At 41.7% G+C, this 16,644-nt stretch overlaps 1 protein-coding gene and 1 non-coding gene across 4 annotated transcripts; one reads left to right on the forward strand and one right to left on the reverse strand.

The window, feature by feature from the left end:
* Positions 1–977: 977 nt before the first annotated feature.
* Positions 978–1,059, reverse strand: trnal-aag (transfer RNA leucine (anticodon AAG)). Its single transcript has one exon. It is a non-coding gene; the product is annotated as a tRNA-Leu (tRNA).
* Positions 1,060–1,409: 350 nt separating this feature from the next.
* Positions 1,410–15,869, forward strand: LOC131466556 (E3 ubiquitin-protein ligase RBBP6-like). 3 transcript variants are annotated; one of them, XM_058639861.1, is made up of 20 exons: positions 1,410–2,497; positions 3,413–3,512; positions 3,713–3,752; positions 6,152–6,193; positions 6,317–6,405; positions 6,546–6,642; positions 6,743–6,885; positions 7,034–7,206; positions 7,399–7,502; positions 7,608–7,954; positions 8,046–8,109; positions 8,207–8,264; positions 8,466–8,520; positions 8,599–8,928; positions 9,132–9,227; positions 9,349–10,951; positions 12,049–13,304; positions 13,405–13,475; positions 13,595–13,682; positions 14,407–15,869. In XM_058639861.1, exons 1-20 carry the CDS (start codon positions 2,332–2,334, stop codon positions 15,296–15,298), a joined length of 5,814 nt encoding a protein of 1,937 aa, XP_058495844.1. In that variant the 5' UTR covers positions 1,410–2,331; the 3' UTR covers positions 15,299–15,869. The 3 variants fall into 3 exon arrangements, with proteins under 3 accessions (XP_058495844.1, XP_058495845.1, XP_058495846.1); XM_058639862.1 differs by having other exon boundaries at positions 13,598–13,682; XM_058639863.1 differs by lacking the exons at positions 6,152–6,193; positions 6,317–6,405; positions 6,546–6,642; ... (12 more) ...; positions 13,595–13,682; positions 14,407–15,869 and having other exon boundaries at positions 1,411–2,497; positions 3,713–4,897.
* The last annotated feature ends 775 nt before the right edge of the window (positions 15,870–16,644 follow it).

The following is a 16,644-nucleotide window of genomic DNA, read 5'->3' on the forward strand; positions in this document are numbered from 1 at the left end:
TGTCGGTTAGATTTTAGATGTAGTGACTGAGGGGACTATTAAAGACGAGCTCCAGAAGACTTTTGTTTTGTACTTTGAAGTAGACGCTGAAAAAAGGGGAGAAACTGTGGCTATTAAGGGATGATCAACAACAATACCACCAGTCTGGACTTTGAGGTTGATTCCCTGGAACAGAATGGTAGTTTATACTGTCACAAAAAGGTTCTTTATTAACTATGCAAACCATTCCTGGTTCCAGATCCTTGTATAATTGTGATTTTTCTATGCAGATGATAGAAAATATTCCTGGACAACACCATCAAGTGTATAAACCAATATCTTCACTTAGAATTAAAGGCTGATAGAGCATTTTGACTCACTAACTGCCAAAAAGTGTACTCAATAGATGTGATGATTCCAAATGTATCTATTTTCCCCCCTTTTCCCCCAGAAAATATTAGATCCCACAATAAGTGGACAGTGTTAAGCATGACTGTTTACACCTGGCATTAAAATGGGTCCATGATTCGTCTCCTATGGCCATGTGTAATTGGATCTCCCATCCATGGGCTATGTGCAAAGTGTTTAACATTTCCTTGAGAAAGCTTTCACATATGATGGCAGATGTTCCAGTATATGATTGCACAGTAGCTACGTGTGTGAAAGTCAGGTTATGGTATGATAAAGTAATTTGACACAAACATGATTGGGGGCATTTAGACATAAATAAATGTGAACTCAGTATACTTACTGTCTGGGTCTCCACCATCAACACTACTGCTTTATTCATGTTCATAACTTAGTCACTTTTCAATGAAAGCAGTGAGTTTGGAAAATGACAGAAAAGTTGGTTGAGCTGTAAAAACAAATAAAAAAAATATGTGTGTTATGATTTACTTGACGGAGAGTGCGTGTAAACGGTTCAGTGCCTTAAAGCTATGTTACATGGTTTTCAAATTTCATTATGAGGACTTATTTCAGATTCACATAAAGTTTCTTGGCAGCGGTGGGATTCGAACCCACGCCCCCGAAGAGACTGGAGCCTTAATCCAGCGCCTTAGACCGCTCGGCCACGCTACCGTTGAACACAAATAGGATGTCAATCAAACCCAGTATCTGCTAGAAAAAAACAATAATAATACTATATAAATGATAAATGATAAAGCGAAATAAATGTACTATTTCAATCGGCTCCTTTGCATCGTCTCGGAAACACACATACCTGGTGTATCGACACAAGACTGTCTTGTAATGTATTACTCCCCTGTTTTAAACATGAAGTACGTAAAATACATGTAATGATATTTTAATACTTTAATACCAATACTCAATGTTTGCTCCATTGTGTCTTTCGTTCATTTTTGTTTTGTCGGAAGTTGTAATATAATATGAAAATCTTGTCCTCGTGTTGTAGAAAGAATCCTTGCGGCCACATCCGGTTCCGTCCAGCGCCATTTTGATGAAACAGCGAGGAGACGAACCATCACCGGGGAGGATTTTATGGATTTAACTTGAATAATTAACCGGATAAACAACTTAACGCATTACGTGGCGAAACGCAACCGTGGACCGAAGAGGAATCTTTGTGTTTTGACTGCGTAACTAGTGGATTTTGTGAGACTACTCGACAGTTGAAGTGACTGACCGTGTTAGCATAGCCACTTATTTTGGTTTAGTAGAGGGAGCCGTTGTATCATGTTAGCTAACTCACCAATCTGACACGATATATACGGGTTTCTAGTGTATTATATTTGAGGTCGAGCGGCGACAGAAACTGTGGACTCGTTGCGGAAGTGTTGTGGACTTTCTGGTTATTCAGTCGTATTGGTGTGACTTGTAATATAAACTATTTACAGCAGACCAAGCTAAGGACTGGTGGTGAGGCAACCCCAGGCCCGCTGCTAGCTCCACTGGTGGCGCAGCGGCCCGGGCTTTCCTCCAAGGACAATTCACTACGGACTTGGCCTCATTTTATTCCCCGTAAGCAAAGATTGATATCGTGCCACATGGACTCTCTTGGATTCGGTGGCATCCTGTTGTGTTTTCCGGACTTTGAATAACTTGCGAGACACACGGCGCCGCTTAATGGCGCTCTGGCCTCGCACCTCGATCATTTTTCTTTGGCAATAACAAAGACTGTGACTACATCTGCGATCTGAACCCATCCACATATTATCCCTTTCTCTGTCATCAGTGTTTTAGCGCACATCAAGAAGGTTTACATATTAAAAACACAATATATAGTCTCCTATGTTCAGTGTTGACGCTGTTTTATTTTGTAATCATACCAGCCCTGTGGTTTTTGGTTTTTCCCCTTGTGCTTAATTGAGTATAGTGCTTAGAGCTGTTAAAATGTCGTGTGTTCACTACAAGTTTTCTTCCAAACTGGACTACAACACAGTCACTTTCGATGGGCTGCACATCACTCTCAACGAGCTTAAACGGCAGATTATGGCTCGGGAGCGCCTCAAGGCCACAGACTGCGACCTGCAGATCACCAATGCGCAAACTCGAGAAGGTAAGTTATTAACTGACAAGTTACAAAATGTAGGCCAAATTTGTCATATATTTGACAGTGTTGGTCAGTGACAGGCTGACATGTTTGTCTCTGTAAACAGTAGACTTGTAGTTAAAACGTGTTTTGTGATTCTATATATGATGTCATTTGTTTTTATAGTATTGTTGGTTTTCTATTCTACGTCTGAATCTAACAATGCAAATGTTACAATAATTGCTTTAATAAACATGCTCAATATACATGTGGATTTTGTATTTTAAACAACGAATGTATGAAATAAATGAATCACCCAAAAAACTAAAAAATGGTGCACTTAGCATTTGTCAAATGTCTTGAGATCAAAGTTGTGCAAGTTTGCACAAAAAAGTTTGCATGAAAAATGGTATTATAATTGTAGTTCCCATTGAAATAGTTTTTTGTTGTCTGCAGACTAATTACTTTCTACAAAGGAACAGTTTTGGGGCTTTAAGTTGAAAACTAGTTTTGACCTTTTCTGTTAGTCTAACAAATATTTTTATAATTTTTAAGGATAAAATCAATTGCCAAAAAATTTAAAATAGGGCAAAATACTCACCGTGGTTGTGTTCAAATAACTTGTTTGTAGGCAATCAGATTAACAATACCTGTAAACATTTTTGAGTATGTGCTTTAAAATGTCTTTGCCATTTTTTCTGGTATTCCATTGTTTTGGTGATACATATCTTATTCAAGTAATGATATTAAAATACATAACTATGCCAGAAAATATGGTGATAACTCTTCAATGCCATGCATTATAAAATGTTTAATTTTGAACAACTGGTTTGGCTTTTTTATAAATTAAAAGATAAATATTCTTTGCTCAGGCACCACATATAATTAATGTGCCCTCTCTTCATGTGTTTGTTTTCTCATGATTTCTGTCATGTTTTCCAGAATATACTGATGATGAAGCCCACATTCCAAAACACTCGTCCGTGATTGTCCGCCGTACTCCGATCGGTGGAGTAAAACCTGCTGGCAGGACGTTCATTGTGTATGTATAAAGTTTATACTTGGATTATGTTTGAGTTGTAGGAGTACGCTCACAAGTAATGTAGTTTTGAATAGCTCTATAGGTAATGCATTTTTTAAGTATAATTTGCAGCTTTTAATATATATTGATAGCTCAGAACTTGATCCTGTTTTCAGTTGTGAAGTTGGTAACTGATTTTTTTTTTCTGTTTGTTCCTGCAGAGATCGTTCTGACACAGCTGTGGTGGGATCATCTAGACCCGTATGTAAACCAAACCCAAAAAAACACTCTGTCCTCCTCTCACTTCTCACTCTCTCCCCCTCTTTCTGGCTTTAGTCACCTTTATCAAAAAGTATTAATTCTGTCAAAAATGATTGAGCCCTGTGTATTTTCTGTTCACTGTTTGTTGGCTCCATTTGTGTTGTGATCTCAGCCTCTATGTGTTATACGAAGTCTTTTTGGGGAGGGTTTCTTGGAGTCACCACCGTTAAAGTAGTTTGTTGTTTCTCTTTTAAAAGGTTTTGTGTTTTGAAATTAGCACATTAAAAGTTTTAGATTGTGGCTCAGAGAGATGAGAAACAACAGACTAGTCATAATTGTTTTTGAATGCTCTGAACTGACCATTTGTTTAACTGTTGCCACTTTTTAATTGACTGTGAATTAATTTAAACTGTCACTGACTGTGTTTCATATTGAAATGGTTTGTAGCCTGCTTCAGGGCAGACAAATGTATTTTTTAAAGGGGTTTGTAAAAGGAAGACATGGTACTTTTGTATTGATCACTGTCGTTTTATTTTCTGTGAAAATATTTTATTTATGTGGGTTAAGAACCCAGTGGAGTTAAGTGTGGCTGAGACTGATTGTAATTAACTCTGATTACAATTACAATACTAAAGTTATGTGAGTGGAACAGAGTCACAGATTTATATTTTTGAGAACTTACCCTGCTAAACATTAATATACTCTAATATGATGTTAAGTAAAATTTTCAGTGTCAACTGTCTTTTTTGTACAATTTGAACATGAAGATGTTATATATATTCGATGGACTGCACATAACCGTAAAGGCTCAGAGATTTCATCCTGCTGAGTTTAATGTTTTTGAATTAAATTCTTAATGTATTTTGGAAAAAAAACAGGCACTAATTCAACCTGTGTTGTTACAACAGGGGTTTGGGGCATTAGCAAGACACTAGTTTTAATGAGTGAGATGCTGTGACTTGGCCACTGACATACAGTGTTGTCACCTGATCACAAAGTACTATGACATCTTGTCATTCCTTGGAGGCCTTCCATGGTTCCTGCAGTGAGACGTATACTGGTGTAGTGTGTCCTGTAAGCTGTAAGCTGCAGAACCTGTCAATAAAGTTGTTCGGTGGTTCAGTGTCAGAACCACTTGCACCAGATCCCTGTGTGTTCCCTCCACGGCATTCTGCAAAACCCAGGTTTTCCTCTGAGCCCTGCATATTGTGATGGACTCCACCTGCTTGTCTACCTCCTCTTATATTTTTCAAAAGAAATTGGCGGCACAGTCTTATTTTTGTAGAATATTTATTCACTGTCCTAATGTGAGACTTAATTCTCATGTTTCACTATAGAAACATTATTTTACCATTCACTCTGCAGTGGTATATTGGCAGCTTCAGGGAATAGTTTGGAACTTAACAGTTTTATTCACTTTTTCCCCAATTGGGATATTTTAACTCAGCATCTCCTTATTTGTTTGCCTTATCAGCCCTTCGTCTTTGACATGCTACAGTGTTTGGACTTTTATTTTAATTGAAAGGGCCTGCCAACACGTTTTGCTTGCTAATTGGTTTCCTGATTGCGGTCATAAAATTGTTTTGATCAGTTTCTCACAGTGGCGACAACCTCATTTGATGGGCAGCCAGTGCAACAACCATGAATGATTGCGGCCTTTTGGAGGGAAACTGCAGTTTTAAATTAAATGTCAATTATTCCTTTGAGGGAATTGCTTTCCCCCATTGTAGCAGGATCTATTTTAAGATATCATTACAGGGATATGTTGGTATTGTAAATTTTGAATTGATAGTGAAGCCTTAATGGAGACGTTTGCTTTTCTATATTACCAAATTTGCATTTAAACACTTCAATCATTTGTTAATGCGGCCTAATTTGTACACATTGAAGTGGTGTTGACTTTTTATTTACGTTTCCAGAGGGAGACAGTTATAATTTTAAAAAATGAATGTTATTTTTCAGTATATCTTATTTCCAGCATTGTAATAGAAATGTTTTATCAATACAGGATTTGGAAATTAGTTGCATGGGAAGGACATAATCTGTCGTTTTTAGAAATCATTTTTGTGCGGTAAACTGCAAGTAATTAATTTTAACGTTCAATCTAATTAAGAAATCTCCCATGTATAAATAGACGCAGTCCAAGAGGAATATTTTACTCCATTAACGTTTTCTACAACATTGTTTTAGTTATCCATGTCAATGTTTAATTACTCACTCATATTTGAGTTATTTCATGCTTTTAAATACTGGGAAAACCATGAATAGCTCTTCAAATGGAGACTGTTAAGAACTGGACACAGATGTGGTGTGGAACTATCTGGGCTCTTATCTTCCACTGTACATCAATTAGATATCATGTTAACACCTTTATTATCTGTACTCTGATTTTCCTGCAGACCGATTCTTCTCCCTCTATGTCACTCGCCCAACTTGCCAAGGTACTGTTTCTGTAGACACAGGCTGTACTTGGAGAAAATATTTATTTTTTTAAACTTAATTTCATTTTCTGTCCTTTTTTCTCGTTGACATCTTGCTCTTTTGGTTTGCTTATGTACTTTTAGACTGCTAATCTGGTTGATGCAAATGCATCAGAGGAAGACAAGATCAAAGCTATGATGTCTCAGTCCAACCATCAATATGACCCCATACAGTTAGTACTCAAACACATGCATATGCCTTGCTCCTTTTTGATGATGGGCAAATAAATTGTTCCATTTTATTATTATTAGTTTATACAAAATGTACTACCTCCTGATGAAAACATTTTAAAAAACAAACTTGTCTTTTTAGTTACTCCAAGAAGGCAGTGGGACCTCCACCCGCTAATTATACCTGCTTTCGCTGTCTAAAGGCTGGTCACTACATTCGACAGTGCCCCATGCTGCTGGTATTTATCACTTGCTGTTTTCATTTTCCCCGTGTAGTTAATTTTTTACTTAATTGCAGTATAACCTACAAAATGGTGATCATTTCATTTTTTTGTTTAGGTCCAGGATAAGAGTGTAGAGGCTCCTAAGCCGGTAAAGACCAGTAAAGGTATTCCTCAGAGCTTCATGGTGAAAGCTGAGCCAGGCACCAAAGGAGCCATGTTAACCAGCACTGGAGAATACGCAATACCTGCGATAGATGCGTATGTGTCAAAAGGATATTCTCAAATACAGATCTGTACACAAAGTGTAATTGTAAACTTTGTCAACTTTGTCTCTTTTTGCTTTCTGTTGCTTTCTTTTTGCCAATATCAAAGCCCTTTAACTTAAAATCCAAATATGTTTTTTCAGGGAAGCATATGCTCAAGGAAAGAAAGAGCGCCCTCCCTTTGTTCCTCATGAGCAGTCATCATCTGAGGACGATTCAGACCCAATCCCTGATGAACTCCTCTGCCCAATCTGTAATGACTTGATGACAGATGCTGTGGTTATACCCTGCTGTGGGAACAGTTACTGTGATGAATGTGAGTTGGTTTTTTTTGTCCTAATGTGTCAATGTTTAGTAAAATAATAATAATCAGTTCAGAGCCATAGTACATTTGTTTAAACCGATTTTTTGTCTGATTGGAAATTCTCTTGCCTTTGTGATCAATTGTTAAAAACATGTTGTACTTGAAATACATGGACTCAACTAAATAAGGTCTGTTTTTTTCCAGGTATAAGGACTGCCTTGTTGGACTCGGAGGAGCATATCTGCTTCACATGTAAGCAGTCGGATGTTTCACCTGATAATCTAATTGCCAACAAATTTCTTCGTCAGGTAAGGCCTTGAAATGCATGCTATTTGCGTGTCTCTTTATGTATTTCTCTTGGCTTGTTATACTTGATTTAAAAACTACAATATCATTCCATTTACATAATGTAGGCTGTAAACAACTTTAAGAATGAGACGGGATACACCAAACAATCTCGCAAGCAGGTCCAACATGCAACCTTGCCGCCACCGCGCCCTCAGTTGACCAGGCCACTGCCCTCAAGACAGCAAGACCCACTGCTAGCAAATGCCATTCCCTCACCTCCAAGTGTACCCACAGCTGCACCTCAATCACAGGTCCAGCCCCCTGTATCTACTCCTGCTGATACATCCACTGCTCCTAGTTCTCCTCAAGCAACTGCTGTTGATGGTCAAGATGTTTCAACATCCCCTGCACCTGCTGCTGACCATCATTCTCCGATTCACTCCTCCAGCCAGGGTGAACCACCCCCTCCAGGGTAAGTTTAATCTAAGATGGTCTGCACAAATATATGAAACCACATACTCAAAATGGGGAATTTGACATGTGTCGGCATGTTTGTGTCTTAGTGAAATAGATCCAGAACCACCTGTGAGAGCAGCCTCCGAAACTACCTCAGAGAGTGGATCACATGTGAGTTATTATTTTTTTTAAATTTTATTGTTCACTGAAGTGTATAATTACTACATGCTCTTGAGGGTAACATCTATCTCACTGATTTCTTAAACAGGCCTTCCATTTACCACTTATTGGCCATCCACCACCTGCAAGGCTGCCTAATCCACCAGGTAAAAAAATATATATGTATGTGTGTATATATATGTATGTGTATGTACATATGAGTGTGTGTGTATATATATATAATATATAATATATATATATATATATATATATATATATATATATATATATATATATAATGAAGAGGTTAATTGACCTTGAAAGGAAAGACCATCAGCAGCTTACTAAAACTGTTTCTGCCTGATTAGGTCACCAGTCAAGGCCGCATCACTCTCAGAGAGGGGGAGGCAGACCGTGGGAGAGGTGAGTTTCCTCTTTGGGGCAGTTTGAACAATTAGGGTTGTATTCAGTCTGACAATTATCTGTCTCTCTTTTAACCAGGTCCTACAGAAGTAGAGGAGAGTACCCCCCCACCCACATCCAAACGGCTCCACCTCTTGCACCCGCTCCTCCAGTATATCCATCTCCGTCCCTGTATCCTCCCCCACTGCAGCCCTACCCCCCTCCATACACCACTGGCCCCGGCCTTATTGGTCCTCCTCCAATTGGTTACCAACCCCAGCCTATCTATGCCCCTGGACCACCAGGGCTCAACCTCAATGCATGGGTTCCCCCTGGTACCCAGCCCCATCTACCCCATCTTCCACCTTCCCTTCCTCAGCCTCCCCTCTCAAAGGACGATTTCTACAGACAGCGGCACAGACAGGACAAGTGAGTTGTTACCTTGTGTTTCTGGGTATTTAAGCAACTACTGATTTATACAAAGAATATTGCGCATGGTTGGATATTAAATTCATGTCCTAATTTGTGTTGGAATGACAATAAAGAAATCTTTAATCTTGAATCTAAATTAAATATGATTAAAATATGCGTACAGGAATCGCTTTGAGTATTTTTTGTCTTTGCCTCCACAGAGTCACCTCCAAACTAGATGAATTTACTCAAGACTTCCACAAAGAACTTATGAAGTACAGAAATTCCCCAAAGAGACGACGACGGTCTTTCTCCAGGTAACTTCATGAAAAGATATTAAAATTGTTTTAGTCATGTTCTCCTGTTTATGAACTATGCATAATCTTTGTTTTTTTAACATAATTTGCTTTTGCTATTCTCAACCATTTCCTTGTCTAGGTCCCGGTCGTACAGTCGCTCTCCGTTCAGCCGTTCTTACAGTCGCTCAAGATCCAGATCCAGGTCTTACTCTTATACCCCCAGTCGATCACGCTCCCGTTCACGCTCCCATGGTCGGTCTTATCCCCGCTCCCCTTACTCCAGACGCAATGGACGCAGTTATGGACGCTCACGGACAAGATCCCGCTCCCGTTCGCGGTCCTACGGGTACCGGCGCTCTGGCTCACCACGATCTCCTACCTCCTATCGGGGTCCAGGCTGGGAGGGACCAGAAGGAGCAGTACCCTTCAGGTCCAGGTCACGGTCTCGTTCCCCTGGGGGCTTCCGAAGCCGCAGCCCAGGGGGGCGGAAGCTACCACCTCGGGAGCTGCCACCATATGAGCTTAAGGGAAGAAGCCCTGGAGGTGATGATCGCTGGGAGAGGGAAAGGTATCGACAATGGGAAAAAGAATACACAGATTGGTACAACAAATACTACAAAGACTATGACGGCCAACCACCTTCAATGCATCACAGAGGCCGTGGCAGCAGAGACAGAGACAGAGACAGGGACAGGGTGCGTGATAGAATGTCCCCACTATCAAGAGATTACTCTCCCCATGGTAGAGGAAGAAGAGGGAGAGAAGAGAGAGGTGCTCCCCCTCACCATCCTCCATCCTCTTCCTCATCTGGGACTAAGTCCAGTAACAAAGTCTTGAAAACAAAGAAATTGAAAAGAAAAAAGACTGGAGAGGAAGCGGAGGCTTCAAATCAGTCAGACAGAGGTGATGCTACTCCTGTCAGAGATGAACCGATGGATGAAATCCCCTCACTCAATACAACATCTCCTGTCTCCTCAAAACCTGCATCTGGTTCTGCATCCGCTAAAGCTCCAGCTTCTAAAAGTTCTGCTGCACCAGCTAAACCTTCGACCAAGGCTACATCAAAGACACAGTCTGACAAAACTAAGAAGGATAAGGGTCAGAAGGTTAAAGCTAAAGTGAAGACAGAGAGTGTGAAACCAAAAAGTGAAAAGGTAAAGAAAAAGTCTGTAGAAGGGGTGGCCATCAAAAAGAAAGATTCATCTTCCTCCTCCTCCTCTGTTGCTAAACCATTAAAGACCATTAAAACTAAATCAGAAGATGCTTTGAGCTCAACTACCCCTAAAAAAGACAAGAGTAAAAGCTCTTCAGTTAGGCCTCCTCTGCTTAAGACCCCTCCACTGTCCTCCCAGAACATGCCTCTACCTCTTCCTTCTGTTCATGACGGTCCCCGTCTTGGCCATGACATTCGGGGAAGAAGAGATCTTCCACCTAGTGGTGGTCTACTTCCCATGACTCATCAACATGGACTCCCACTCCTTCATCGACCTCCCTCACCAGCGGACAGTCGTAGAAGAATGGGAGATGAGGGCCGCTCTTTACTTGGACCTCCTCCCGGAAAGCTGAGGAGGATTGATGGGCTTGGTGGTGACGTCCTCTGTCACCCACACCTTTCTCACCAGATGCCGCTCCACAGACATCCGCACTCAGACAGACCAGGTCTTCTTCCACTTCCAGGGAGCCGCGACATGGGCCGTGGAGAGGCAGATCGGGGACCCATCAGACCTCTGATGGACCTGCCGGTGGGTCTATTGCCCAAATAGTTTTCTAGGAAAATATATTAATGAATTGGAATTATCTACAGATTTGGTTGGTGATGTTAACAAGCATTATGCTAGCATTTAAAAAATAAAGAAATAAACATTCAAATATATTTCAACGTAGTACTTAATAGCTACTAAAAATGTAACTTGGTAAATTTTTTTGTCCAATGATTGTATCCTTTATAAGCAGTGTTTGTAGTATTACAACTGTGTTTGACTGTCACTGCCTGGGTATGTGTGTTGAATATGGCTGTCACATTTTAAAAACAATTAAGTTATAACAAATTTTTGACCTGTAATTCGTTGGAATACAGTCGAAAGAGTTGCCCGGGCTGCTCCACCAATACTCCAAGAACAGTTTTCATTACTTTAACACTTTTAATAATTCTTACTTAATTTACATTGCTGCTAGCGTTATCATATTCATCCAGCACTGAAATTGGATAGAATAAACTCTCCCTGAAAGGAAAATCACTTAAACAGCAGGAAGCTCCAAATAATAATAATATATTGTTCTAAAGTCACGGAAAGTGGCCCAACTTAATTTCTGATGTTGTTTGCAAGAAACACAAGTCTGTCAATCTGAAAGGGATTGACTGCGGCGCTCCTTTTATTAACAATATTACCAGTAGATGAGAACACATGCTCAGATCGCACAGATGTCCCTGGAACACACACACAGTTGTGAGCTGGCGTACAGAGTTGCAGCTACTTGTTGCATCCATGTCCATCCACCAAAGCAGTGGCTTGCCATCTGCAGATTGGGGAGTCTCCCTCATGTAGGGCTTTACCTCCAGCTATGCTGCTGGGCCTTCTTTCGCCAAAGTCACTGTGTTTGAACAGGTCTCTCTTGTGCTGTCGCTGTCACATATGATATTACAGTAGTAAACCTTAAAAGTGCCCTCTGCTGGAACCTAAGGGGTGCTACTTAATATTATAGTGCAGCATGAATTTGACCTCTATACCCATGTTCAAAATATTGAATTTCAAGTAAGAAGTGACAGGCCTAGTATTATAGTTGCTGTTGAATACAGTGTCAAAGATGCACATAATGAGTTTTTGTTGTTTATTTCCAGATGTCACTACCCCAAAGGAGGATTAAGTTGAACAGGGATCTTGGGAGAAAAGGCAGCATTGATACGCCAGTCTCGGAGAGAGCACCATCAGGCCCTGAGAAAACTGGTTCCACCTCAGACCGATCAGCTGCTATCAACTCATCGGAAGGAGACAGATCCAGCAGCACATCAGATGGAGCTGGAAGAAAGGACTGGCCTGCATCTGCTGAGAGACAAGGTTCAGACCGAGAGCAGGACAAAAGCTCAGCACTGGACAGAGAGAGGGAGAGAGTCTCTGGCTCGGACAGGGACAGGGACAGGGTCTCTGGCTCAGACCGGATCTCTAGCTCGGACAGGGATAGAGTCTCTGGCTCGGACAGGGACAGAGTCTCTGGCTCGGACAGAGAGAGGGACAGAGTCTCTGGCTCGGACAGGGACAGGGTCTCTGGCTCGGACAGGGACAGGGACAGGGTCTCTGGCTCGGACAGGGACAGGGTCTCTGGCTCAGACCGGATCTCTAGCTCGGACAGGGATAGAGTCTCTGGCTCGGACAGGGACAGAGTCTCTGGTTCGGACAGGATATCGGACAGAGACAGGGTCTCTGGATCGGACAGGGTATCAGACAGGGACAGGGTCTCTGGCTCGGACAGGGACAGAGTTTCTGGCATGGACAGAGACAGAGTCTCTGGCATGGACAGGGACAGAGACAGAGTCTCTGGCTTAGACAGGGACAGAGACCGAGTCTCTGCCTCAGACAAAGACAGGATCCCTGGATCGGACAGGATCCCTGTATCGGACAGGGTCTCTGGATCTGACAAAGAGAGACTTCCTGGATCTGACAAAGAGAGACTCCCTGGATCTGATAAAGAGAGACTCCCTGGATCTGACAAAGAGAGACTTCCTGTATCTGACAAAGAGAGACTCCCTGTATCTGACAAAGAGAGACTCCCTGGATCTGATAAAGAGAGACTCCCTGGATCTGACAAAGAGAGACTCCCTGGGTCAGACAGAGAGAAGGACAAGGTCTCAGGCTCAAATTCAGAAAAAGTAGCAGTTACAGTTCAAAGAGATGCCGAAGGAGAGAGGACTGTGAGGACAGAGCGAAAGACCTCCAGTGGAGGAAGTGGAGTAGGTGGAGCAGGGCGGTCTGTCTGTCTGGATAAAATGACCATTGGTGAGAAATTGGCTGTCACCAAGAAACAGACGGACCCTCCAGAGAAACCAAGCGTGCCCTCTGAGAGAGGTGAAGGGTCAGAAAGAGCTGCTAAATCTGACAGGTTTGTTTACATGTTTGTCTCCTGCTTGAAAGCGTGGTGTCAGTGTTATTATCTGTAAACAAAGCTGTAATATGTGTAATTATATTCTCTTATTTCCCAGGAGTGTGTCCAAGGACAGAACAGAAAGGAGTGTCCCCTCTGGAGAGAAACCAGCTGCTGCTCAGAAAGAAGGTAATTAGAATCACAGTGAATGCGTGTGTGAAGAGATGATAACTTTGATTGTGTCTCATGCCCTCTTATTATATGTTCATTAGTCTTATTTCCATGTCTATTCCCTCCTGTGCTTCCAGCAGTGAAAGATTGCGAAGGGTCTGTTGTGAAGAAAAAACCACGGATCAGTCGAAAGATTCTGACTAGTCACACTGTGAGCTCTACCAGGTGAGTCTGTGGTGTCTCTACTTGTTGATCGCTGAACTTTTTGTGAATTTTCATATGTTTTGTACACAGCCATTGTTTTATTTGCTAAACCAAATTCCCTTCAGGCTTTAATTGAAACCAAAGGGGGTTTGAAATACAATTGCACTGGGTCAAGATTTTCCCTCTAAATTTCATAGAGTTACTAATAGAATAGAATACCTATGTCAGCTGCGATATGCACCAGCACCCCCCGCAACCCTCATATGGAGGATAAAGTGGTAGAGTATGGGTGGATGGATTTAATAGAAACTGAGCAACATTGGTGGAGGCCTGCGCGCTCTCCGACTGCTCTCTCTAGCTTGACATGAAAAGTGCCAAAAATAGCTGCAGAGCAAAGTCAAGTGCCATGTCTTTCAGGGGGAGCTGTTTAAAATGTGCACCATTAGTACTTTATTAAATTTATATCAAGTTTCACCATGTCTATAATGGGATGGCCTTTTACTGTGAAACCCCTACAGTCACATTAGAGTTTTGATCTGGAGCTAGTTGTTATTGGGTGAACCCTGGCTCTGTCGCTTAGAGCAGAATGAATCAGTCAATTGATGGACTCAAAATATACCTGATCAATAAATATTTTATGTGCTGTACCCAGCCCTATTGGCTGTTGTATAACGGTTTATCAAAATGAATAGATTTTATATACAATCACCTTAAATATTTTGTTAAATCTTTTTTTCTTAATCAGCACTGCACCAACGCAAGAACCACTCATTCAGTTACCTCCTCGCTCCAAGTGGGAGAGAGAGGATGATGAAGAGGGGCAGGAAAATGGAGTTGATGTTCCCAAGGAGCCGACACCACCCGCTCAGAGGAGCCGAGGCAGAGAGGTTCTGGGTGAGGCAACTAAACCAATCAGGGCCGAAGCCCGGGATTTCGTAAGAGAGGAGAGGAGAGGTTTGAGGGAGGAGAAGAAAGTGAGAACACCACGGGACGAGGGTAAAGGTAGCAGGGTGTCGCAGTCAAATTCTGAAAAACCAACCAAACCAAAAATAGTGAGAGAGGAGAACAGAGGAGTGAGGGATGAAGGGAGATCTACTGCAAGAGAGGAGGCAAGAGGAGGAGGGGGAAGAGATGAGGGGCGAGGAGTGACAGGGAAGGAAGAAAGATTATCAGATGCCAGAGGTGGGGGAGGACGAGAGGGGAGTCGTGGCCCGGAGCCCAGGAGACAACGTTTGTGTTCTGACTTGGGCCGTGAGACAGACGAGGCCGCCTTTGTTCCCGATTACAGCGAAGGTGAGGGATCGGAACCAGAGAGAGGACAGAGTGGCAGTCCCAGTGTGTCCCATAGCCAACCCTCCCGCAGCCCCACCCTGAGCATCCACAGTGACACGGCAACCAACAACACAGCAGAAAAGAAGAAGAAGAAACACAAGAAACATAAGAAACACAAAAAGCACAAGAAACACGGCAGTCAGGAAAAAGTGGAAAACAAGGAGCATAAGCACAAACACAAGAAGAAGAAACATAAAAAGAACAAAGACAAAGATGAGGAGGATGATGATGATGAGGAGGAGGAAGAGAAGACAACAACCGAGAAAGTAGAAGAGGAAGCTCCTTCCATACAGGAGCAAAGTTAACCTTGTTGGGCCAAAATCTGTAAGGGTGAACTCAAACACTCGACTGAAAAGCTTCCCACTTAAACTGATGCCCTGTCTTGTTCTAGAATTGTGTTGTGGATTCGCTGAGTCGCTGTGCGTGCAGCACATGTTGAGAAACGTTCAGTTTTCTCAGTGCCAGCCAATCAAATCCGTTTGCAAATATCCCAAGGAGAGGCACTAGTCAATAACATCAGGTTCACGTGTTTTCACTGTTGCCTGTGATTTCTGACGGACAGAGTGCACCCAACAATGGCAAATACCACAGCGCCATCGCATAAACGTGAGCAACTCTTGCTTCAAAGTCGGCCGTGACAGATGCTGCTTTGCTAATTTCTGATAGCCCCCCCAGCAGCAAGCGACGGGCCCGCTTACCAACCACTGTTAAAGCAATGCGCATGCGTGAGTCGGCCTTTGCCTCTGTAAAATAGAAGGGATGAAATCTGAATGTCTACAACACTGTTGGAGGCTTTGCCACTTTGTCTCTGTGGGGGACTTGTGTTCTTAGTTGTTCCTTTTTTTTTTTTAATTAAAATGTTTTGACCTGATAAAATGTGTAGAGTTTTATTTGATCAGTATTTGAACTAAGCACACAAATAAAGGTAACACACAGTCTTTAAGTGCGGCCTTGATGTACGTGTTTTGTAATGAGAGGTTTTCAGAAATAATTGGGGACGACAAACTTTTAGTGGCGAAAGAAAAATATTCATATCAGAAACCCTGTTCATATGAAATCATGGTATGTCCTTATGTCTTAAGTCGTTTTTGGCTGTGGGACTGCAACAAAACTAGTCTTGTGGCTGCAAGACAGTGTTAATTCCATTAAAATGATATAGCAAAACCTAAATAAGCAAGGCCAATATGAACTGTACAGGTGCATCAGTTACACTGCATTTTATGAGCCATCTCCACAATGTATTTAGCACCGGCACCTAACATTTGAGTCTAATCCAGACGCGTTTGAATCCTTTCGTCAATGTTATTGGTAGAGTATGCACTATATTTATGGGATGCATTTGATTCACTAAGCTCTCACCATCTAATATTGTGTAAACACATGTGAAAACCTGATAGGCAGAGACTCACCTAATGTAAGAAATACGACTCCCTTGCAGCCTATTGTGTACGGGGTATTAACTATGCTTCTATGTTAAAACATTTTATTCCTTAATTATACCTGAGGTATTTGGACACCTAACAACATGACATTAATATTGTGTAAACTATAAGTCACGTTTTATTAAAATCAACCAAAAGTGTAAATACATGTTTTTTGTTTTGACTATCTGATGTGAATTATGCAATTCAAAGGCTGCACATCTAATATA

This window comes from Solea solea, chromosome 10, assembly GCF_958295425.1.
Source record: "Solea solea chromosome 10, fSolSol10.1, whole genome shotgun sequence".
NCBI lineage: Eukaryota > Metazoa > Chordata > Actinopteri > Pleuronectiformes > Soleidae > Solea > Solea solea.

Bases quoted from the DNA above. Each gene is read 5' to 3' on its own strand.
- LOC131466556 (XM_058639861.1), top strand. From the start codon at position 2,332: ATGTCGTGTGTTCACTACAAGTTTTCTTCCAAACTGGACTACAACACA. The intron at 7,207-7,398 runs GTGAGTTGGTTT...GTTTTTTTCCAG, and splicing joins GAACAGTTACTGTGATGAAT to GTATAAGGACTGCCTTGTTG. The intron at 8,110-8,206 runs GTGAGTTATTAT...TTTCTTAAACAG, and splicing joins CCTCAGAGAGTGGATCACAT to GCCTTCCATTTACCACTTAT.